Source organism: Rattus rattus, chromosome 13 (genome assembly GCF_011064425.1).
Source record: "Rattus rattus isolate New Zealand chromosome 13, Rrattus_CSIRO_v1, whole genome shotgun sequence".
Taxonomy (NCBI): domain Eukaryota; kingdom Metazoa; phylum Chordata; class Mammalia; order Rodentia; family Muridae; genus Rattus; species Rattus rattus.
In genome coordinates this window covers 24,973,788-25,000,120 of record NC_046166.1, presented here as the reverse complement: position 1 = coordinate 25,000,120, position 26,333 = coordinate 24,973,788, and the positions used below count along the sequence as shown (strand labels likewise).

Genomic DNA, 26,333 nt, shown 5'->3' with positions numbered 1-26,333 from the left:
TAGCTGTAGATGTAGGTGTAGGCATAGCTGTAGGTGCAGGTGTACCTGTAGGTATAGGTGTAGTTATAGGTGTAGCTGTAGGTATAGCTGTAGCTATAGGTGTAGATATAGCTACAGTTGTAAGTGTAGGTGTAGCTATAGGTTTAGATGTAGCTATAGCTGTAGTTATAGTTATAGTTGTAGGTGTAGGTATATCTATGGTGTATTTGTGGCTGCAGCTGTGGCTGTGGCTGAGGTGTAAAGGCGCTGTGGGTGTGGGTGTGGGGTGTGGTTATGGGTATGGCTGTGGTGTAGCTATAGCTATAGGTGTGGGTGTATTTATGGGTGTAGCTGTGGCTGTGGGTGTGGCTGTGGGTGTGGGGTGTGGATGTGGCTATGGCTGTGGGGTGAAGGTTTGGCTGTGGCTATGGCTGTAGCTGTAGCTGTAGCTGAGGCGTAGCTATAGCTGTAGATGTGGGTGTGGCTGTAGGCTATGGATAGATGTAGATGTAGTTGTGGGGTGTGGCTGTGTGTGTAGCTGTGGGTGTGGTTGTGGGTGTGGCTGTGGGTGTGACTGTGGCTGTAGATGTAGCTGTAGGCATAGCTACAGCTGTGGGTGTGGCTGTGGGTGTGGCTGTGGGTGTGGCTGTGGGTGTGGCTGTAGGTGTGGCTGTGGGGTGTGGCTGTGGGGTGGTGCTCACTGGTAAAGCATTTGCCTAGCATGTTTGAGGCCCAGGGTTCAATCTACAACATAGCAAAATAATAATAAGGAACAACAATGGTAAATAAACAATAAGAAAAGTATAACTTAAAACTAGTGAAATGCTTTGCTTAGAGGAGACTGAAGAACTCCTCAGGTATCAACTACCTTTTCTCCCGGGGTCACAGACACTCTCCAGATGCAGTGTGTATAGGAAGGGTAGCCATTTGGGAATCCTGGGGAAGAAAGGTTGCCACTGGATTCTTGTAGGGTTTCTCCACATGCTGAAGGGGAAAAGGCATGAAATTATTTACTAATCATTATGAAAGGCATGAACATAATAGAGTGTTAGATAACAATATGTGGTTTGTGTGCTTTTATTTCTTCTCTTTCTTAGGCTCATTTTGTAACTAGTGCTGACTCTGTATCCCATATTGAAGTCCCCTGAGTCTGGGGACTTCAGGTATGTACCACCATGTCCCACGCCAGACAGTGACTACCCTTCAAATGAATTTCTTTTTATGTCTCTCTTAGAGAACTTCAGTATGCTTTCTGGGGCCACTAAAGATAACTATAAAAGACAAAAGGTGATAAATAATTTAGCATGTATAAAGTTGCCTTCATGGAAACTTTTCTCATTCATTATTACAGTAGGTAATTTCAAGGACATCCATACTCATTCAGGCTGGGGAAGACCTACTTCTGTGTTCCTGAATTCCTGAGAAACGTTCCTTTCTTTTCTACTAAGATAATCAATGTGAATGAACGCTATATATTATCAGTGGTGTGTAGCAAACCTAAATAGTAATTTCTAAGTAAAGTTACACACTACTTTAACATTTAAAAAGTCATACATGCTGTCTAATAAAGGTAATATCTAATAAAGATAATCTAATCTATGTAGATTAGATTAATAAATAAATCTAATAAAGGTAATATCAAAATGAAATATACAATGATTCAAAATAAGAAAGCCAATAAATAAATAAATAAATAAATAAATAAATAAATAAATAAATAAATAAATAGAAAAACATTGAGAGGCAGGAGTGAGGGCTAAAGCTTAATACTTGTTACTCTTGCAAAGGACATAGGTTTAGTCCCCAGAATCTACATTGTGTCTCTAACACCCTCTGATCTTCAGTTTGATACTCTCATCTGACCTTTGTGAGTGCCAGGCACTCACACACACAGACATCCATATAGGAAAACATTCATACACATAACTTAAAAATAAAAAAATATCTTTTTTAAAAAAACACCCATTTTCTAGAATGTTCTATTCTCTGTTTTCTTTTCTCTACTCATATGTAGAAATTTCTAGAAGGGGGATTGTATAGTTTTCACTTTCCTAGCTATTCTTTGGGAAAAGGTATCAGTGACCTGAAATTACAATTTGTAAGCTATATGCTTTTCATGCTTGCTGTAGGCCGATGGACACAATTCCGTTAGTTTTCCTGTAACTTTTGCAAGGGATATGTTATGCACCCTATGCACCTAGCTGGATTTCTGTCTTTGAGAATTTCTTCCGCACTGCACTTTTCACAACCTTCATTCAATTGTCTAAAAGACACTGTCTTCCCCATAAAGGGTATAGCACTCAAAAATGAGACATTTCCTGGATCCGAGGAGGCATAACACACGGCATGTGAACTCTCATCTCCTCAAATACTCAATAAATTATAAATGACTCCGCATATCTTGTGTTAAATAAAGAAAGATAACGACTCTGGAAACGTAAAACAGAGCTATAAAAACAGTCTGGGATGATATAAATATTTATATCATCAGCAAAACAGACACTAGGTTTGCACAACAAAGTAAATCTAACGTAGGAATGAGTGATGCTTATTCTGATGAGCCAGACAGATAAAGGAATTATAGAAGAAAATGAAAATGCCCAAGGTCAGAAGCAAATAATTTAGCACAGTTACTGAACCACTTAAGGTCCTTGATACATTGCAAGGAGACTTAGAAAATCTACTAACATTAGACCGCATGCTTGTAAGAAAGATATGTTTAGATGTTAAATAACAACTGGGGACCTAAAAGTGTTTTATGGAAAAAAATATATTTTTCCACTATTTATAAACAAATTCTGTGAGAATCAAAGCCTCTATTAGGCAAAGTGAAGATTACGTTGTATTTGCTATAATAGAATTAAAACAATAAAATGTTTGATTCACAAATACATACAAACTATTGTGTTTCAACTAAAACTAGATTCTCTAAATAGCCAAAATATAACATAATTTAAAAAGTATCACTCTGTAAATTACAGTCAAATTGCACTGTAAAAATGTAAAAGCATTTCAAATGAAGCTTTAGTGAGCATTTGAATTTGTTTTTTTCAGTAAACTCAGCTGTCTCTGTTTCCCAGTCTCAACCTACTGCACACTGATTGATTTCTGCTCAAATATAAAAATCAAATTTTGGCTCAATATGTTGGCTCTCATCTGCAATCTCATCCCTCTAGAGCCTGAGGCAGGAAAATTGCCTTGAGTTGAAGGCCAGCCTGAGCTACAGAGTGATATCCTGTCTCAAAGCAGCATCATTCAATGAAAGGGATGGGAGTTACCTGAGAAGGGCAGATGGCGTGATTAATTCAAATGCTGTCCATTAATAGCAAATATCGGAGTGAGAGGGCAACCTTAATTCCAATGCTGTTACTCAGTAATCACAAAGTAATAGCAAATCTCAAAAGCTTTAATCAATTTTCTTGCCTGAAAAACCACCTACTTCTATCATCAGATTCTAAAAGGTTGTTTTGTTAGGGTGAATGACATGTTTTAATCCTTAAATACCCCCACCTATATCTGTGTGCTATTTACATACAAACCTAAAAACACATAAATTTGTTGACACATGTTAGTTATACATGTGTATTAATATGTGAATGCATAGGCCTTCTCAAATGATAAAAGAGACTCAAATATTCAAAACCTACTTTAGACACCTACTTTAAAATTTTCTTAACTTTGCTCTTTTCCTCGGTGCTTTGGTTCAGGGTAGAGTATTTTTTCAAAGGTTCCTATGGTAAAGGTACTCCTATTGGAAAATGGTCAGACCCTGAATTGGTAAAGCCTCAGAGAAGACTTTCAAAGCAGGGAAAGGGGGATGGGATCCCAGTTCCTTCCTATGGGCAGCAGGTCTGCTGTCTCTCACACTTTGCTAGGATGAGCTGTGCTACCACTGGCCTAAAAACAACGGGGCCAACTGACCACCAGCTGGAGCTTCAGTGTTGCAGGTTAACTTTTTAAATCTTCATTACATGACTATCTGAAGTACTTGTTATAGCAACAGAGAGTTAAATACTTTGAAGACTTAATTTAGGAAGATTTACTGAGAAAATATCAATGTTGCTAGTTGGCGTAAACGCCAAATACTTATGAGCAAAGCTTTTACAGGACTGCAAAAATAAATAAAGACAAAATACATACAAAATTCAGGGTCTGTAACAGAAGAGTTCAACTAATCATCTAGGAAGAAAATAAGATAACCCTAACATTACAGGAATGAAGGGAAATATATGAAAATGTGAGAATTATAACATAAAGGGCTCAGAAGAGAAGCAATAAGAAATCAATGCATAATTTATTAAGGTCAGATATGCTGTAAGCCACATGCACTAAACAGACTTCCTTCATGAACCAAGTAACAATACTGGGATAAAGGTAAGATGAAGATTAGCCACAGAGAATTAATTATCCAGCCCTAAGTAGGTAATTTGTTATCCAGACAGTATAGAAGATACAAGGACTAATAATAGTAGTTGGGATTATTGGGTGTCCTTTAAGAATTATTGGTGCTCAAAAAATGAATAAGCCCTTTGGTCTTTGGGGAGCAGAGCCCAGAATACCACGGTTGCCATGTTGAACAGTCCTACCCTCTCCTCTCTCAGGCCTTATCAGGCTCTATTAAACGGCCAAAAGTGAGCGTGTTTTATCAACAGAATCCTTCAGCTGAAAAGAATCACCTTTATGTTTCCACACAATAATAAAAAGAAGACTCTTCACTTGTCTTTAAAGTTAATAGCAAGAAATTGGAATGAAAACAATTCTAAACTCTAAGAAAGTTATCCTTTTAATAGAACCTTAAAAATCAAATTCTGCTGTTACCTTAAACTTCTCCATGACAAAAATGGAATGACTATACAAGAGGCAATTGAAACCACACATACTAGTGCTTGTGTGCATGCATCTGTGTGTGTGTGTATATATGTGTATGTGCATGTGTATGTGTGTGTATGCCCATGTGTATGTGTGTGTGTATGTGTAAGAGTGTGTATTTGTAAATATTAGAATGAATTACAAGGCATGGAATAAATATACATTCTTATAAAATTAGTTAAGATTGATTTAAAGAAATTAACAATATGTACATTGCATATACTATATCTTAAATAATTTAAACTATAGTCTGCATTCTCTAGGAGGAAGAATCAGTATTTACAGCCATCATACTAGGAACTTAGCCTTTTGGAAAAGGATATAATTATTAAAGAGCATAAAAGCCACAGCCTTGTATATCCAACTATCCACTTTCCCCGATTAGGAGTCACTTCAAGCATTTTTAAACTCAACAAAATTGCTCTGTAACATTAAGTCAGACTTACAAACATACCTACATTACAGACCTAATAGATCTTTGGAGGTTAACCGATAGGAAAAAATATTGGCATAAAAATTAGCCAATTTTTAATTACTTTATTCACAAACATAATTTTTAAAAAGAGTGAGAACAAGGCTGTCAGTAGGATCATGCAAATGACAAGTTTTGTTTCTTGTGATGCAAGAGCTGTAAGGAGCAATTCACTTTTCAGTCTACAAAATCAAGTAAGGAGAATCATGGCGTTTCAGAGACTAAAGCAGCAACTGGGGAGCCTGCATGGGTCTGTGCTAGTGCCTTGGCATAAATGATATGGTTGTTGGCTTGGGGTTTGTGGGGAAACTCCTAACTTTGGGATTATGGGTCTCTGACTCTTTTGCCTGCTCCTGGGACCCTTTCTTACCTACTGAGTTCATCTTATTGTATCTTGTGCTCTTTTAAAGAGGGAGATGGAAGAGAGTGGATCTAGGGGAGAGAACAGGTGGGGTGGGAATGAGACAAGTAGAAGGAGGGGAAACCGCAGTCAAGATTATAGTACAAGATAAGAATAAATAAAAACTTTAAATATAGAAAATAGAAAACATATCAACAAGAATTATTTTTTAAACTTATATCTTTCAATACATTGTATTACGATGCTTTAAACATCTACTGGGTTTTTCTAAAACATTTCTCTGTTAGACTTCAAAAATTAAATTATTGATCATTTATTGAATAATAAATATGTATAAGACAATGAGCAGAAAAGATGTACAAGGTTTTATGTACACATTTAAATTGAAACTATGTAAATCTTTTGAACAATTAATAGGCTTATATTTTAAGAACTTTATTACAATTAAAATTTAAGGAATATTCTTAAAGTATTTCCATGGAAATTTTGTTTTCGATGAATAAAATCTCTTGTCTTAGAAAAGGTCCAATAAAATATATTGTCTCAAGTCAGATAATATCCTCACCGGTAATGAATTATAAACTTCCTATCCATTCCCTGGGTTTATTCAACCAATTAATGTTTTCATGCTCGTATTCTATGTTGTTTCCCCTTTATATAGTACTCTGGGTTTTAATGTACTCAAAGAGTCTAAGCCATATGTCCATGAATGCATTTTAATTTTTGCAAATGAACCAGCTTGTACTCTCTTACGTCTTAGAATGAAAGTGTTCATGACTAACTCCTAAAATGAAGTATCCAAGCAGACTTCATGTGACAGCTACTAATAGCTTACAATACAGAAGGCCTTTAAATCGTATTATCCTAAAATTTTGATTAATATATCTATTTTATCCTCAAATTCTGAAAAAAATATTGCTACAACTGCACATTGAAACTTTTCTATCTAGCTATGTGACCATCTGTATGTCTAATAATTATCCCAGTTTCCAGAAGTATGTTTGTCAAATCTGTACTGGGGTGAGGGAATATCCTTCAACAGTCTGAGGAAAGCTTTCTAAGCCTCAAGCAGGCTTATATGACAATGTCACAGACTGAGAGGAGATATATAAGAGGTACACATAGTCCAAACATTTTCCAATTTGGGCTAAAAAGTTGTTTTATTTTTTTTTCCTATTCCAACAAGCACTATTTTTTTTATTATTCCAATAGGACATTCTAATTGATACTAACTTATTTCCTATTGATGACAGTTTTTCAAATACAGATCACTCAAAAATTTGATGCTGGGGGAAGTGTCTGTTTGATGTACCCATATGAGTGTGGGGGGCGTTGTCCCATGAAAACATAAGGAGGCCAAGAGAAAGACACCAGCTATTTTCATCTGCCACTCTCCCTCCACCTTGTCTCACCTTGAGACAAGGTATTTTAGTGTAACAGGAACACCTGACTGATAGGCCCTCCTGCTTGAGATGCAAGAGCTCTTACCCACCAAGCCCGCTTCCCCCCAGAATCTGACTGTGAAAGAGAAACTATTCTTAATGTTGTCAAGGACACAGCACAGAGTACAAAAATTGCCCGACTATTTAATAATGATAATAGTTCTATTTAGTAACCCCCCATTAATTTAAGAGAAATAAAATGTAGCCCATGTTTGAAATTTTATTTCTGCCAGTTTGTTTCAGTTTACAATTTTACTTATTCAACAGTCCTCTTTGTCCTTGTTTACAATCCCTGAATTTGAAAAATGCATTGCTATTTGCAAAAATAGAGACAAGTAAACAGTTGGGGAAATCAAGGCCTGATTATCTGGAGAAGATCTGGGACGTATGAGGGTGAGTAGTACCTGGACATCGATACAGCTTTCTTGCTTGTGCAATGTCTCCTTTGCTTAACCGGGTCCGTTGACCAATTGCAGGACGGATGCCATTATCATCACGGGACGGGAGTATTGTGTCTAAAAACATCCCCCTGCAAAAGTAGAAACAAAACACACCTACGTCTATGAAAAGCATAGGGGACACGTTTTCCAAATTCAATCAGCAGTTACGGCAGTGCGAACTTAATGTGGGATATGGGGCTCTCAGAACACTCTAATCAGGGCAGGAAAAACTCACAAACGTGCTACTTCCAGAAAGTCTACGGTACATATTTTTCCCTTAGATGTGTATTATATGCTTTCAAAATAAGGATTATTCAACAATACTCCACAAATAACACTATGGCTTTTGTTTTAATCCCCCTACTGATACAAGAATACATTAGACTACCAGATTGTAAAATAATTCTAACAAAGGAAGAAAATAGCCACCATTGTAGGTTTGAGGTTACTAAATTTTGTTGCAAGAACCAAAGTTTAAAGTATGATTTTAACTAAACTACTAACTGAAGCTGGCTGTCTTTGGATTCTGAGTGTTACTCCAGCTTACAATGAAAGAATAAGAATAAACAGCATAACCAGTTATACAAAACAATGTAAATAAAATGTATATATATGATTCAATTTTTCAAGACAAAATCAATAACAAATTTTTTAAAAAGTCCTTATTGATGGCTTATATATTTTACTTATTTGCTGCAGATACTGAGATCTTTTGGATTCAAGGTTGTAGTGAGAAGTTACTATTTTCCCTAATATACATAGTTTAAAATTCTGACTGCATTGCACTAAAGATACATTATGACTTTGCAATGCATATCAAACATTTATGACTCCTAAGGAGCAGTGAATGGACGCGAAATGTCTTTGAAAGGGTAGAACTTGGGAGGAGGGTACAAATGGAGTTTTAAGGGAGATAAAACACAAAAAAGTAGGATGCACTTTATACAAAATCTTTAAACTAATTAATGAAAATATAAGGGTATTTTGAGTAGAGCTATTCTATTCCAAAACATGACAGAGAACAGATTGCACATGAATTGCAGGTCATAGGGCAGCAGCTTCAGCCCCATTTTATTCTTTTCCTTTGAGTTATTAAGTACAGTTCTAGGCATGAATTTATAACAGCAACTTAATAATGCTAGCATCCTGCCCTCTGTAAAGCAGTTCTAAGGTCAGAAGGATACCAATCAGAAACACAACCTAGAGTCTTCTTCCTGCCAGTTAGTCTCTTGCTATCTAGAGAACAGAAACCAATATGCACTTGGGAGGCCCTGGAAGAAGCAAACCTTGTGCCCACATGATGAGACTGCAGAATTGTGTAGTCCCTGTGGAATTCAGTGTGGAATTATCCAGAAGACTAAGAGTCAAAGTAGCATGTGAGTCTGCCTTCCAGGTTCTTCAGGTGACAGAGAAAGAATGGAAAGCAACATCTCTGAGATATATCTGTACACCATGATCATGGCAGCTCAATTTCAGTCACTAGAAAGTGGAAACAACTCAAATGCCCTAGCAACCCAAATGTCCGCTGATAAGCGCGTGCGCTCACACACACACACACACACACACACACACACACACACCCAAACACAAACACACACATACACATGCAACTCACATACATATATACATGTGCAATCTATCAAAACTATTAAGCTAATATGATGGCATTGTTCATCGATAACATGGAAGTAAATCGTGCTGTGATAAGTCCTAAAGATATTTCTAAATGACTGGCATGTGTCAGTCACAAAGGGGTGAATACATATGGTTTCAGGTACAAAAAGTATCCAAAATAGTTGAATTCATAGAATTTGAGGATAAAGGGGCACTGAAGGTGCTGGAAGGTTAAACAAAAAGAGGAAGCAGAGTTGTCTAATAGATTCACTATTTCTGTTTTAGAATACGAAAATGTTCTGGCGATATGTTTTATAACAATGAATATATTTAGCACTATTTAACACTTAAAATGGAAGAAATGATACATTTTTATTTATATAGTTTTGACATCATTTACAAAACAGTAACTTCAAATACTTTTGAGGTGGCAGAATTGTTATTTCCTAAAATAATTTCTTTAAATAGATCACTAAGCAATCTCTTTATAGATTCAAACTAAAATATTATGAATCAGGTCAGTGAGATAGCTATCTTTCTAATGGGAAGATACAACCTCTTAAAATTCCACCCTCTCAGAGGTAAAGGGGAGAGGGCATGGGGGAAGAACTCTGGGAGGGGAGACCAGGAGGGGCAACATTTTGTTATGTAGATAAATAAGATAATTAATTAATAGAAATGTGGATTTCCTTATGAAAATTTATAGAATGGGGTTTTATTGATTGAGAATTTCATACAGGTATATAATGTGCTTTGACCAAATCCACACCCTTCTGTCCTCCCCATTCCAACTCTTACCACATCTTCCCCCACTACTCCCCCCTCCGTTTTATGTTCTCAGGGAGTCCAGTTAGTGCTGTCAGAATTGATATGTGTTTAGGGCCATCTCCTCTGCTGTGACAACCTTATCAGATTCCTGGAAAAAACCACTGACCATCTCTGTCCCCAGTAGCTGTCAATTGTCAAAAGCTCCCCTGGACAGGTGGGACTCTTCCAATCCATGTTGGGATTTCGGTTGGTCTGACCTTGTGCAAGGGTGCACAGTCACAGCAGTGTGACGAAGAGGATAGCTTTGGAACAGTGTGGCTACTCAAGGCTGACAGGCAATGACAGTGTGGGAGACAGGGATTGCAGGCAGCAAGACTGCAATAGTGCACCAGAGGCACAGGAGACAGAATAATGGTAGACAGACAACTCAGACTTAAGGTAAGTCATCTAGGAAGGAGAGAAAGAAGCTCTGTGGTTGTTTGGCTACAACCCATATCCCCAAAACTTAAACTTCAGGTTAACTCTGAATAATCCGTTTTGGTGCCTTGACAGATAAGTCTTGTCTGAACGGAGATCCACACATCAATTTCTTACACAAATCAATTTCTTTATGTTTCTATGGAAAACGTAAATCAATTCCAAGTTCCTAACCAAACAATAAAATTTTATAACTTTAATTTCAGCCCAGATTTCTGGGTGTATTTTTACCGAAACTTAATCTCCAATTCCAGGAACAGTAAGTATTTGGATATTGTTATATTTAAATAAATGTATCTGAGAATCAATATGTCTACAATACGCACTTTAGGGGAGAACTCTTCAAAGGTCTGTTAACACTCAATTCCTTTTAAGGCATTTATTTATTTATTTTATTATTTTTTTATTTCCAAATGTTGTCCCCTTCCTGGTCTCCCTCCACAAGCCCCATCCATCCCCCACCACTTAAACCTGCAGAGATGCTCCCCACCTACCCACCCACTCCCACTCACCACCTACCTACAACTACCTCACTGGGGAATCAAGCCTGATAAGACCAAGGCCTTCAAGGCTTGTTGATGCCTGATAAAGCTAAGGTTTAATTTTTTTTTTTTAATAAAAGGAGTTTTAGAAAACCTCCATGTTTTCAGTGTTAATAGTATGCTGCTATTTCCATTTTCATTTTTTAAAAAATTAACCTTTGTTCTCTGTTTGAAATGTGAATGAACTGTGAACTGGACAGAGGCGAACAGAAAGAGTGAAGGGAAAAAGAGTGTGTGATGAAAACTGAGACTCTGCAAGTCAAAGGGGAGAGAGAAGAACTCAGTGTTTTCAGTCCACCTTCCTTACCTGGGAGCTAGTCGCTTGGTAGAACAAGCTTTAGAATGAAGTGCATGAAAAACCAAACTCAACAACTCAAGCTAAAACATGTAGTTCTTATTGACGCCATTTTAAGCTGATAGTTGGGTGGCTATGCTTGTAAACTACTTGAGGTGAAGCACCTTCCTAATGGAGCCGTTGAGAATTCCTCTACTCATATCAGTTCTGAGGCATGCCTGGAGCTGGAGGTGAAAGCACACAGCCTAAAGCACAATCCAAACACACGGCATGCCAATTCCATGCAACAGGGGGATCACATAATTGACTTGGGAAGTCTGAAATTTTATTAAATGATGCTTTGCCGACTTAATATGCTGAGTGGTTAGATAGTTGTTTTCACTATAAATGTTGAATAACTTTAGGATGTATAATTGCTTAAATAATCGATAGCATTGTCAGCATCCCTTCTCATTAATGCTTTTAGTAAGAATAATAGAAATTTGTTATAAATGTCCTTTTTTTAATGTCTGTTGTTGGTATGGGTGTTAACTAAGGTTTCTCTGCTCCACTTTTGCCCTGGGGCAGTATTTCTAGTTCTAAAGATAAACACAGCTTTGTGGGGAGTCATGTGAAAAAGAGAATTAAAAGTCAAAAGGTATAACCTGAGACTCCAACCTTGAGAAGGTGTTCCTGGCGTAGTGCATGATACTGTCAAAATCGTATCTTTCCCCAAGAGAGTTCACTTCTCCAGGCTCCATCTTTAGAAAATTGTACTCTTGACCTAAGAGTCCGGGAAAAAGAAAACATCACAGGAGACTTGTAAAGAACAGAAAAAAGAACAGAAATCTGGGTCTTCTATGTGGGTTTTACTAAGTGACTAATGGTGTGTTGCTTGCTTTTATACACTTATCCATTCACGTGCAAAAAATGAAGCAAATCCATATGTCCTCACTAAATGCCTAATTGTCAAGTAATATTGGAATGGAACAATGAGCTAATTTCTATGAAAGAAGATAAAGGAAAGCATATTGTTCTTTCAAATACTCTTCATCTATCTCATAATATCCTTTTCTTTAAGATTTTATTGCTGGTGAGTATTACACAAATAATTATAATTATTTATAACCACAGTTTAACACAAATTCAAGCAATTATGTCTTGATACAACTTTCATTTTTATCATAGTCACTTGATAAAAATTATTGACACCCAGAGGACAATACAAAGATGGTTCATAGTAAACTTCTCACTGACTTGATGCTTGAAAAAAGATTCAGAAATATTATGCCCTCCTTATTTCACTCTTAATGATATAATTGCAAGATGAACACTAATGCCAGCTTCAGGTTCCTAGGTATTCCATCCACATAGTCACATGCTTTTTCTTTGATTTTTGGTCTACTGATGAAAAATGATATGTTCCCTTGTTTCTGAGTACCACTCTCTACTGATTCTGTTCTTATTTCTAGATGTTACTATAATCGTTCAGTAGACATTTCTAAATGTTTCTTAAATATTGTGGCTGTCCATCCTGTATATGTTACCTTTTTATCCCTGTCCCCTCATCTTTAGATACTCCCCGCGATAAGATCTTATCATTCCTTTGCTACTAAGCAGGATCATTATAGGGTTTTTCAGATCCAAAATTAAGCTAAAAGAAATCAGTGGTTGTCTTTTTCCCTTCTCGAAAGCCTTGTGTCAGTCGATGTCTCTTTGCTCCATTTGATAGATCCAATATTTGCTTTGCTGCCTGGAATAAAACTTTTGAAGATTTCTTCTCATGTTTCACGTAAGACATTTTTGAGACTGTTCTTGCCTTTTCCTACTCACATACAGAGAAGCTACTCATCTCTCAGAAACTATTTGTGCGTGGTTCTGCTAGTTCTCAAGAATGTTAGCTTCACCTTTCTCATCTCAAGGCACATATACTTGAATACTTGGTCCTCAGGCCATGGAACTCTTTGGGAAGAATTAGGAGGTGAGCTCATTGTTGAAGAAGTATGTTACTGGGAGGATTGGACTTTGAGGATTCAAAAGCCCACATCACTCACACTTAGCTCTTTCTTCTTCCTACTTGCAGATCAAGATATAAGCTCTGAGCTACTGCTCCAGTGTCATGCTTACCTTCTCGCTGCTATGCTCGCCGCCATGATGGACAAGCACTCCAACTTCAACTCTCTAAATCAGTAAGCCCCAAATAAACTCCTGCTTCTCTACTTGCCTTGGTCAGAGTGTCTTATCAGCAATGAAAAGTAACTGTCACACAATCCTTCAATTAACCTTTAGTAGAGGATAAAGCATTAATTCCCTAGGCCTATATGGATGGTGTTGATTCTTCATAATGTCTCCAGGTAACTAATAATTAATAGCCAATCACCTACTTAGAACTAACATAGTAGGCCAGGGCTAAATACCATTATGTGGTATGGCAGGCTAACCATTCTATCACCTTTTTTGTTCGTTATTGACTTGTTTTCTTTTAAGTTTCTTTAACTATAATCTCGTTGAGAACTGTTTTTATTTGTCAAAAGTAGTACTGGCCACATTTTGCTCATACTCTGAGCAAAGACATGCGTTCTCCAAGTGTATGTCTGTTATTGCTTTTCCCCTCACATTCATCAGTGTTTATCCGCAGAGTTTATACTGAGCTTGGCATTTTTCCTGGCAGTATTTCCATTGTTCATGTGGTAACTGGAAGGAAGTCGAGGAGGAACAAACAAACAAACAACAACAACAAAATCCATAGTGATTACAGAAAATTCTAAAATAATTCAACATAGTCTTTTAATTGACTGTGATTAAGAAAGTAGGTTACCCTTTACTCCACTTACGCTTAAAATGCATACTGCAACAAAATGACAAACCGGACTTACGCATTGTTTTCAAATGAAATGTACTGGTATTTTTCAGTATGAAAGTGAAAATAAATATATAATTTTACAATGAGTGTAGTACAACTCATAAGACTATACGAGAAAATTAGATTTTAACCATAAATTATATTGCAATTAGTGAAGAAATATAATTACAAATTATACCCGACCCGAGACTGATTCCTGTAGCTACAGTATATAACAGCAAATCTTAGTCTACATAGCATAAATCAAAGAACTAAGAATAAAAATGGTTTATTAAAATTATTAAATCTTGTCAGCTTATTGCTCAAGAGCTCATGCCTATTCATGAAGAGCACAGATATTTAAAATAAAATAACTACCTCTTAGTAAAGAAAGCTTAGGAATGGCTATTTTTAACAGAGTAAAATGTTGTTTACTACATTGAAAAAAAAGTTGTATGGCTTAGAAATGCAAGTTTGCAGGTTCCAACCGGTCTCACCTGGCTGGATGTTCTCTCTTATGATGGTGACGTGGTTATCTCGGTCTGGGCGGGTATGCTCATGCCAGAAGCCTATCACGTGGCCCAGTTCATGAACAACAATTCCAAACTTGTCACAGTTCTTGCCAATAGAGATGGCCTGAGGGCCATTCCCCCGCCGACCAACATAGGAGCAGCATCTATAAAAAGTGGACACCACAGAAAGAACTTAAGGAGAGAAGACAGCTGGACGTGACAGCACGGAACTTTTAGAAACCATAGTGATCACCTGTACACCACAACATATCCGCAGTCAGAACAGCCTTTCATTAAGGAGTTTTAAGTTCATGTATGTTAAAAGTTTCTCATTAATTAAATGTTTGACAATCGTCTTTCTATTAGAACATAATATTGTGCCTTATTTTCAGATATGTTCAGAAGTTTGATTTGAGACAGTTGGGGTAACGATGGCATATAATGTGCTTTTGAAAGGTACATTCAACCCTCAATATCTGCTTCAAGAATCACTACATGGTTCTATCAGTATCAGTGACTATCAGTGTGGTTAGTCACCAATAATCTAATACTACATTTCTTTTATGTTAAAAATTGCTTTTATCCTTTTAAGAAAAAGAAAAAATATCCATCTGTGAGAAAACATTGGATAATTGCATATAAATTAATCTTCTTACCAAAGGATTAGTTCTAAATAATAATAATAGTGCTTTTTAAAAGTTAATTAAGGGGATAGGGCAGTATCTCATGGGTTGAGTGACTACCACTGATGATATTAGAACCAGAGGTTAGATCATCAGACCCATAGACATATAGATAGGCTTGGAATGTCTTAAAATCTCAGCCTCTAAGGTCATAGCCCAGGCTAATTACTAGAGCAGTCTGGATAGAGTTACAGATTAACCATATGGGTCAATCAGTGGTTTGTTTGAGAGGCACATCGAAGACAGTCCCAATATGAATCCAGACCCCCCATATGCACACAGATACACACATTCATACAAACTAAAGCAGAAAAAATTAATAGAGGGGCCTGACAAGATGGCTGAAAAGATAAAGAAGACACATGTGTTTAATTCTCATGATCTATGTAATAGAAGGAAAGAGGACTCAGTCCAGAAAGTTGTTCTCTTATCTTTCTACATATGTGCCATAGCATCAGTATCTACACAGATTAATACACACATGCAACCACAAATAAACATGATAATATTACAAAAGCTAACTGAAGGTGAATTACCTATGGTTAGTAGTTAACTAGATAAAGAGTTTCTATCTCAATGCCTTCTCAAAATTCATATGTCACAATAAAACCCTGATGAAATTATTTAAAGTGGGGTTTTGAAAATTAATTGATCATGAGTGCAGATTCCTCATTAATAAGGTCAGAGACCTTTTGGAAGTTGACCTAGAAAGCTACCTTCAACCTTTCCACCTTGTAAGAATGCAGCATGAACACAGTCATTTAACATCCAAGAACTGTCCTCGCCATACTTAGAATTCACAAAGTTCACAGTGCATTAGATACCCAGGCTATGGTGCTGTGACAGAGCACTGCGTAACCTGTGAGAACTCACTAAGAAGAACCACCAGTTCATAGTGTGTTGGTTTGAATACGCTTGGCCCATGGAACATAGCACTACTAGGATGTGCAGTCTTATTGGAGGAGTTGTAGCCTTGTTAGAGGAAGTGTGTCACTGTGTAGGTAGGCTTTGAGGGTTCCTATTCACAAGCTCCACCCAGGGTAGAAGAGAGCTTCTTCTTGGTTCCCTGTGGAAGACACCCTCCTCATGGCAGCCTGCCTTTGGATCAAGATGTAGAACTCTCAGCCCTTTCTCCAGCATCCTGTCTGCCTGCATGGACTGAACCACTGAAACTGTAACCCAGCCCCAGTTAAATGTTTGCCTTTGTAAGAGTCAGGTTGTCTTTTGACAGCAATAAAGCTCTAACTGAGACAATCAGGCTTGCAAATATTGTTAGGATGTCATAAAATCCGTGTATTGACCAGTCACTAAATGTTAGAGTGCAATATTCATTACACCTACTCAAGGAGGCCCATAAACGGTCAGACGGAATGCTAAGCACTCAAGAACAACTTACTGCATGTTGTCTTAAATTTATCGACACTTGTACATACTTGATGTTTTTTCATTTAAATATTGTTTCCATGTATTCATTTAGGAATGTCATCCATGCACATGTGTGAGGGTATGTGACAGAATCATGTATAAACTTACAAGAGCAAACACACAGAAGGTATCTATTTTAAAGTAAATTTTAACTGTTATAATGGTTGAAGTAATGAGTACAAATAAAGTTCATCTGAAGCACTAATAATTACAGATCACATGTAAATATTCTTGGACTATCTTCCTCAACATCAAAAGACAGCAGCCCATAGTTGGTTTTTAAAACCTGTTGGGAATAACAGGGCATTAGACAATGTCAAAGGCCTTTTTTGTTTATTATTTTTAAATACAGTAAATTATTTGCTCAAATGATGGGAAGGGATTTCACTTTTGTCAATTTGATAGTCTTGCTGATTTTCCACAAATATAAATTCTCATATCACACCTTCCTTATTCTTCCCAACTTAATTTTGCAGTCTTTAGATATCTATATCTATGAGTTCTAACTCATGCTATGTTAACTTGAGATGTTAATTGATACTCATTATTTGTGAGTGTTATGTCAACTAATTAAGGTTAATACATCAGTAACAGAAGTCTTTGGTAACTCATGGAGAAAGAGTGACAATTAACAAATATTCTCTTTTCCCCCTACATATATTTTATACACAATACATAAAATTCACACACAAGTACTTACTACATACAAAAACATAATTTCTTCCATATTCAAAAATTACTTGATTTTGAAAAAGGATTACTTTTGTAAATTTTGGAGAGTTAAGCTAAAATGTTTGCTATTTTAAAGCAACAGTAAGTAGACAGAAATATCTGATGATTATATAGCAATTAAACTACCCATGTTGACTCATTCTAGCTGGTTATATTCAAAGAACACAGCACTTTGCAAAAGGAATTCTGGGTCATAGAAAAGCTATTTATTTAATCCTCAAACACCCTTCTTGGCAAAATTGAACCCAGAGTAATTTCCCATAATAAGATGGATTTCATAGTGGAAAGGAAAAACGGATTTTACAGTGCCTACTTCATAGAGCTATTATTTTCAATGGCTCTGGGAAATAAAACAAATGTGGTACTTTGATCCTTGACTAACTAAAGTCTTAAGTACAGGAGATCCTAGACATTTAGGTCCATTATGTATATGCTTATAAAAATGTCAGGCATGTGTTCACAAGGTGACATGGGGTTAAAAATGCACGGTTTAATCAAAACACTGTCTTAGTTTCTGGCAAAATCAAGTTTGATGCCATTTTCTTCTACTTGATTCTTGATGTTTCATTCTAATTTAATTGTTATTTTTATACTGTGATATATCAAAGGTCAATCTGATCTCTCTCTCTTTCTCTCTCTCTCTCTCTCTCTCTCTCTCACACACACACACACACACACACACACACAGGATTCACATATAAGAAAATTTTATTTTGCCTTAAATTATAAAAAGCAATCTAAATCTCCTATTCTGGGCTTTCATTTAAAGTTTACTGATCAAAACACCATTAAAGTTTTCTCTAGAGATCCATAACTCCATAACTTAGGATTGCTTTTACTTTCAAAAATTACTTCCAATTATTTTATTTAATCATATTTTCTTCATTAAGAGGACTTGATTCTTTAGCTATTTGCTATTTCTAAAATGTCTCAAGACACAGAAGTTCAAGTGTCCCACTTTAGGATACATGAGGGCCAGGGTTTTACCTCTTTAATTCACTGACATAGAACAAGCATCCAGGGCAATGTACTCAAGGAGGATACTACATATTGAAGAGCCTACTCAAATATCTAGCCAACTTCCTTAGCTTCTCTACGTCCACGAAGAATATCTCACTGAACATCTCCCCAGTTTCATTCTCAATAAAGGTAACAATAAGTAAATAAATCACCTCCCCATACTCTAATTAGCTCGTCTTAGTGAAAATTAATGGTAACCTTAATCTTCCTTCAGCTTTCTCAGTTCAAGTACAACCAGAAATCCTCAAGCCTCCCTTTTTTCCCAGTAGTCAGTCCTGTTGGCTATATCTTTAAGCTATGCCCAGAGTCCTTCTCATGGAACGCAATGTGAGTGCCGTTTTCTAAGGGCCTATCATTTGTCATGTGGAGTGTTGGATGGTCCACTAAATTTTTCTCTGTTTCTTTCTTACCTCACTATCACAGTATGTTTCTTAACATCATGATCGTTTTTAAATATCATGTAATATTATGCCATTATTCAGCAAATCTGTGGTAAATCATGTCAATGCTCAAAAATACTCACTTCCCATCTCTGACTGATGATGACAAGTCCCTGCCCCACTAATGCTGGGTTGGTTAAAAGGCTTGCTCTGAACAAAAGCACAGTAGCCAAAACTGTCATCTCTGGGGAAAACATGGAAGAGTAGACGCATGGCTGACCATGTGGCTGTCATTTAGAATGCACAAAGGACTTAGATGACCATGTGTTAGTAACAAGCATTTGTTGCTCTAAGGGTCTGAGATAGAGTCTCAGACCCTTAGGTTTGATGGCATGCATTCATGGAGATGACAAAATCTTGCTGTCTAAATTTTGAAATTATATTCACAGCCATAAATATTACTACATATACTCATCTCTCACCACTAGTCATGTTATCACTGCCCACTGTTATCACTGCCCTGTTTTGCCTTGAACATGAAGTAAACTCATGCCTCACTATCTTTTACTGTCTATCACAGCAGAAATCTGAACCTCCAAAATACCCACATAGCTCTCTTCCATCCCCTTTTCAAGTCTTCCCAAATATTTGACCTTGAATCTTCTCAGTTTATCTTTCCTCTAAGAAAGTGTTGTGTTATTTTTCTGGTTATTTTTTTTTCTGTTCTGTATTTTCTAGAATATAAGCATTTTAGGAGACAGGACCCCCACCTGTTCATTACTCCAGTTCTAGCTCACAAAATAGAATCTCATAAATGTCGTAGTCTCCATAAATACTTCATGAGAAATTAAGTCCTATAAGTCAGAAAGGAGAGATAAGACTCCAGTGGCAAAAGCAGGTACAGCAATGGATAAGGGGACTCTTTTGGCCTTCACTCCTCAACCTGGTTCTCTAATTTTTATTTAGCATGGGGCAAGCATACAGTGGGGAGAGTGAACTTATTGAACCCACCTTCAGCAGAATGAGAGGGCATTAAGTGAGGGATGGGGTTGCTATCCCACAAAGCTCTGACCCATAAGAAATGCAGGGTTGGAAATGGAAAAGATCCTGAGGAAAAGAAGGTCCAGTGACAGGCCTAAAGTGGGATCCAGCTCAAGGGGAGGCCCCCAGACCTGACACCATTACTGAGGCTATGGGGCATTTACAAAAAGGGAACTATCATGACTGCCCTCCAAAAGACCCAACAAGCAGCTGTAAGAGTCAGATACAGACATGTGCACCCAACCAATGGACAGAAACTGCTGACCTCTCTGGTTGAATTAGGGAGAAGCTGGAAGGAGCTGAGGAGGAGGGCAACCCTGTAGGTGGACCAGCAGTCTCAATTAACACTGAGAGATCCCCGAGATCTCTCAGACACTGGATCACCAACTAGGCAGCATACAGCAGCTGAGATGAGGTCTCCAACATATATACATCAGAGGACTCCTGGGTCTGGGTTCAGTCAGAGAAGACACACCCAACCCTCCAGAGACTGGAGGCCCCAGAAAATTTAGAGGTCTGGTGGGGTGGGTAGGGTGGGTACATCCTTGTGGAGACACTGAGGGTAGGAGGTGTGGGATGTGGAACTGTGGGGGAGAATGGACTTGGAGGGGAAGAAATCTGGAGTGTAAAAATAAATGAATAAATTTAAAAAATAAAATACTATCCAAAAAACTTCTATTAAATTAATTTTTATTAAATTAACTTGTCTCTGTTGTTTGCATACAAGCATCTTGGCTAGCAACATCTTTTAACTGAAATTCTCTGGCAGAAAGAAAACACCTTCTGTTCAATGTTATAGTCCCCCAAAATAGTATGAATGAGTCACAGAATGGTGTACACATGAAATAAACACAGGACAATTTCACGGATAGCTTATGTCAAACAGACTAAATCCAAATATTAAAACAAAACCCTAGAAGACTGATAAAAAATTAAATTGTTAGCTTTTTTAAAAATAAAATATTAAAGAGTATTAAGTAGGAAAATGTTGCTGAGGAAGCTGACAAAACAACAGAAGTAATAGAGATAAGGGGCAGTAGACTAAAGTAACAAATTTGATGACATAAATCTCTCATAAAAACAAATCAAATAATTTTCACTAAAATAAATCATATTTTATTGATAATATTCTTATAATAATTACTACTACTGTTAACAATCATTCATAGAAAATATAGATTTTTCATCTTAATTTCTTTCAATAGGGAAGTCAGATTAAATTATAAATTCTATTGAAAATGGATCGAGGATAACATTTCTTTATAAAAACATACATTCTGGTAAAACTTTGTGAATAGCTATAATCTAAAACTATGAACCTCATTATAGCTAAATAATCTAACATCTTTTAATATTTATTTATTATTTTATTTCTATTGTTTGATTACATTTCATTATTTTATTTATTACATTTCATTATTCCCCACCATCAGTTGGCATGAAACAAAGCTTCCTTAGCAAAATAAGACAAAAAAATAGAACAGAGTTTTGCAACCTTCCTAATGCTGCAAACTTTTAATACAGTTTCTCATGGTGTGGTGACCGATCCCCAACCATAAAATTATTTTCTTTACCACTGTCATGAATTGTGACATACATGCTGGTGTCAGGGTATTGGATATGCGACCTCCAGATGAGTCGTGACTGACAGGTTAAGAACTACTGTCCTAGAGTTCCTTAAAGCTTCATCCAACTATTCAGTAGTTCTCCCTGAGTGTGTGGAGGAGACTCTCCTTTTAAATTCAGTTTCTAGCTTCAGAAATTATAAAAGTTACAAGTTGCTTTATTGACAGGGTGTTAAAAAACAAAATGTGTTTGATTACTGTATGGACATCAGAAATAGAACTGATGGGGCTTAAAGAGAAGAGTTAGTGATTCAGTACACTGGCTGCTATCCCAGAGGGTCTGGGTTCGAGTCTCATCACCCATAGGGTACTCAGAGTTGACTGTATGTCCAGCTCCAAAGGATCCAATGTCCCCTTTTGGCTTCTGCAGGTACCAGGCACACACAGGGTGCAAACATACACACAGCCAAAACATCAATGTACATAAAATAAATACATTTATATGTAAAAAGAAATGGTATCACAATTGCCCGATGGTACAGGCATGCCACATGCTATAGAGTCATATAAGTAATTAAATGTTATGTGTTCCATGCCTAAATGCTTCAGACATAAATAACTAACGTTGAACTCCAGACGGAGTGATGAACGTTTAACTTGCTGTATTCTAGCAGGTCCGAAATGTTTCATGTGACCCAAATTCCAAGACCTTTTCAAGGCCAGATTAATTTTTATACTTACATGTAGCGTTATATCAACAAAAATGATGACATAACTATATTGTTAGTTCTGGGTAAAGTTTAAAATAACTAAAGGGATAAAAAGCATTGAGTTATTTCTATTGCAAAGTGTCATTACTACTACTGCAATAAATAATATAAGGCCCATGACAAAATGTTAAATGGTGTCCCCAAATCACCAATAGGCAACATTAACACTGTAACAATGACAAATATATTTATACTTAACACTCAAAAGTATGGTTTCCATACAGTTACATATGGAATAAATAGGGATATATATTCATATATATATATATGAAAAAAGAGGCTATGAATTTGAAGGCATGTGAAGAAAGATATATGGGAGAGTTTAGAAGGAAATGAAATGGAGAAATGTAGTTAAATTACAATCTTAAAATTAAGCAAAACAATTTTATATACAAAAACTGATTTTTAGGAGTGCAGGTGAGTTTTAATTATTTGTAGGTAAGCTATAACTTTTTAATTTATTTTGATGTAAATGATAAATAATTTCATTGTTTGGCTGTTTGCAAAATTCTTTTAAGAAATACTGAGCACCTACATATAAAAGAATGCATGGGGGGCCATGAGAGACACCAAAGTCATGTGCACTCATCTTTTACCAAGACAGACACATGAGCAAACGGAAGTTAGGTAACCGTGACTATCATGGATGGAGGGCAACCTCACTGTGAGTATCTCAAACACGAATCCTTGGGGACCATACCATGGAAGAAAGAATATGGTAACAGTGTTGCACTTTACTTCATGTAAAGATCATTGGTTACTTAATTGAACTTTATTTCCATATTTGCTAATTTTGTACTGTTATGAATCAAACCAGAGCCTTTATCAAGCAAAGCAAGTGAATTGTAACTGAGAGACATTACCAGCTCTTAATTTTTTAATTGACAAATAGCGATGACTCTACACATATACAGGGGCCAATATGTTTTCATGCATGAGTTCCTGGCCATCTCTAGCAACAGATCCTAAACAAAATGGGAGCCTGACCTAGTTTGAACCCATTTGCCCAGACCTCTCCTGTGACATCTTTAGGAGGATCTATCTTTAACTATCTGCCCACCACTCCCCTTTCTAATGGAAACAAATGTCCATAGATTATATTTTGATGTTTTCCTCTCCCTTGGTTCCTCTCAGCTTGTTCTTCCTTTCTTTAAAACAGACAGAAGCAAAAACAACAGCAAAGAAAGAAACACAGAAACTACAAAAATGAATAAACAGAAGACCAAGAGGCAAAAAAACAAACAAACAAACAAACCATCAAACAAAAAAACCAAAACCCAAGCAACCAGAGACAAAAGTCCACAAACATATCCTTAAAATCATCTTGTGTGACAGGAAGAAGATGCAGGCTCCCACCCTTAACCAAGAAGCTATGTCCACTTGATACCCACTGGCAGAGGAAACCTTAACCATCTTTAACAGAACCTCAGTGCGTGTTAACTACATCTCAGGATAGACCCCATTGCCAGAAGGTCTTGTTTGTTATATACCGTTTGACTTCTCCATGATCCACTGTCTGCTCTGACGTAGGAATGAACGCTCTCCTGTTGAGAAATACCACTTTTCATATTGTTCAATCTTTCTTCTCTTACATTCTAAACACACCAACTACCTCATAAAGTCATTTAAAATTTGAACTAATAAAATGGAAAAGATGGTGAATGGGAAAAACTGATGTGGGAGGATGAAAGTGAATGGAGAAATGTTAAAGAAAACAAAAAGATTATAAATATCCCTGTACTAAAACAAAAATACAGCTACGTTTTACAAAAGTTAAGAGTGGGAAAGATAAAAGATGTTTGAATTCAAATATATTATGTATCGAGAAATGTATAAACGGGGCTGGGATTGTTAAAATTAGATAATCAGAAGAAAGCTAGGAGATCTGGATGTTTAAAATATTAAACAGATATAAGAACTAGAACGTATTTCAAATTTAACTGAAAATTAACAGACAAAATTAGGGTAATTTGAAGGAAATAGTGCTTAATTATTAAACAATGGATAATATTTTATAGTACTATATTAAAATATCTGGAGCTTTCTTAATGCCTTTCAGGTCAGACAAAGATTGAAATCCATTATATTGTAAAGTTAAATCATCTAGAAAAACTAGAAGGAAAGTGAACATGATGTGGTGAGGCTCTTCCCATGCCCCACCCTGAGATTATGTGTGCTTCCCTTGAGCAGGAACCAGGGCAGGATTGTAGGGCAAAGTGTTTCTTCTCCGGGCAAAGTGTTTCTTCTCCAAATCAATGAAGTAACTATTTTCCCTTCAATATGTGAACACAGACTACTTAGGTAATTGTAGCAGTTAGAGCAGCTCTTGTGTCTAAAAGATCTTCAGGAAATAAGTTCAAAAGAAATGAAATAACAAGATTATCAGGTCAGCATTTTTGGTTAAGAGCCTAATATTAAACAGATATTTCTCACTGTTTTGTAGACGACTGTCTTCTAATGAGAGAGAGAGAAAGAGAGAGAGAGAGAGAGCAGAAAAGGTGTGGATCTGGTTGATAGGTGAAGTATGAGGATCTGAGAGGAGTATAGGAATGGGAAAACCTTAATATTGTAAGAAAAAATCCTATTTCAATTATTTAAAAATTACATGAAAAAAATACCTAGATGTACGGATGTGATGTAACGATCATTGACCATAGTCATTCTTCTTTTGTTCAATAAAAAGATACTTCTAAGCTAAAAAGACAGAAAAAGTAAAACCAACATTTTTTAATGCTGTGGATGTTTGTGGAAGTTGGGTCCAGCTACCAGAGCATCTCTCTACTGACCATTAAAAATGACAAAGTCCGACCATATGTGCCTTCTGATGACAGGGAACAGAAAACAGACAGAACCAACACCAAGTAACACTAGAAGACAAGTCGAGCTACATTTAATCAGATTTCCAGACAGAAATGTAAATGAATTCCAAGTACAGCAAAGAAGTTTGAGGGATTCCATAAGAGGACTTTTTTAAAGTTTTTAATTGCTGTTTAATATATGTGTGTGGGGTTGCGGGTGTGAACGTGAGGACAGGTGCTCACAGAGACCACAGCATTGGGTTCCCTGGAAACTGGAGTTACAGGTAGCCCTGATGTGTTGCTAGGAACCGAACTCGGGTCCTCTGGAAGAGCAGTGACTTCCATGGACCAGTGAGGCATATCTGCAAATAAAATGACTTTGAATATGTTTGACACTATTTGGACGGTTGCTACTGTAGCTTGCAGTATTATGTATTTTGGGGAGAGATATGAAGGCAGAAATGCGTATCTGGCCATTGCTCTAAGTTCCCGATGCTTCTTGAGGAAGTTGGATTGTCTTTCATGGTCACACTTACATGGTCACACTTGGGTATAAGTGAATATTCACTTCTAAAGTAGAGAGTGGCAGTCTTCCTTTCAAATAAGTTTAGAAAACACACTCAAATAGCTGAATAGCAATTATGGCCATTGGCCCTCTGCTGTAGAAGCATCTACTGAAATATAATCTCAGTATTTAAAGAATTTTTTCATTGAAAAATGTTTACATTTTTTATTCATTTTGTGTGGGAGGTAATACACATGACTTGATACACGGGAAGAAATGTGAAGACAACTAGTGGGAGTCTATTCTCTGCTTATACCATGTGAAGTTTATAGATCACTTAGGCAATCGGATCTGATTGCAAGCACATTCACTCTCTGGGACACCTTGCCAACTCCCTAAAATTATTATCTATTCTAATATAATACTTTGCTAACTCTAATATATGCATTGATCCTATTTATCTCCTACCTCCCTCCACAACTCCTCCTGAATCACCACACATTTCTCTTTAAATGTCAAACCCTCTTTTTTTATTTTTTATTTTCCTAAAATCATTTTTAAGAAAATATCTGCTATCTTTTAAGCACATTTGGACGACATAATGGTACGAGAAAACATCAAAGACTCTTAGAAACTCTGAAATCTTGTGCGAACCAGTTTGTTTGGAAGACAGTTCTCATGACCACAGTTTGATGGATTAAGACAGGAGAGCAGGTAGTTGGCCCTAAAGGTCTGTGGTGCTGTGGAGGAGAACCTGAGTACCAATACAGGACAGCAGAGTCCAAATAACATGGTGGGTAACTACTAGAAAACAGACTGCTT

At 36.7% G+C, this 26,333-nt stretch overlaps 1 protein-coding gene across 1 annotated transcript in view; it reads right to left on the bottom strand.

Annotated features, from left to right (window-relative positions):
- Window positions 1-26,333, bottom strand: part of Tll1 (tolloid like 1) — a 188,255-nt gene that overhangs the window by 70,165 nt on the left and 91,757 nt on the right. Inside the window, exons 6-9 of the mRNA XM_032919237.1 lie at window positions 14,578-14,756; window positions 11,917-12,022; window positions 7,528-7,652; window positions 848-963 (exon numbers count right to left, since the gene is read on the bottom strand). Coding sequence (XP_032775128.1) covers window positions 848-963; window positions 7,528-7,652; window positions 11,917-12,022; window positions 14,578-14,756 — 526 coding nt within the window. The remainder of the gene's footprint in view (window positions 1-847; window positions 964-7,527; window positions 7,653-11,916; window positions 12,023-14,577; window positions 14,757-26,333) is intronic.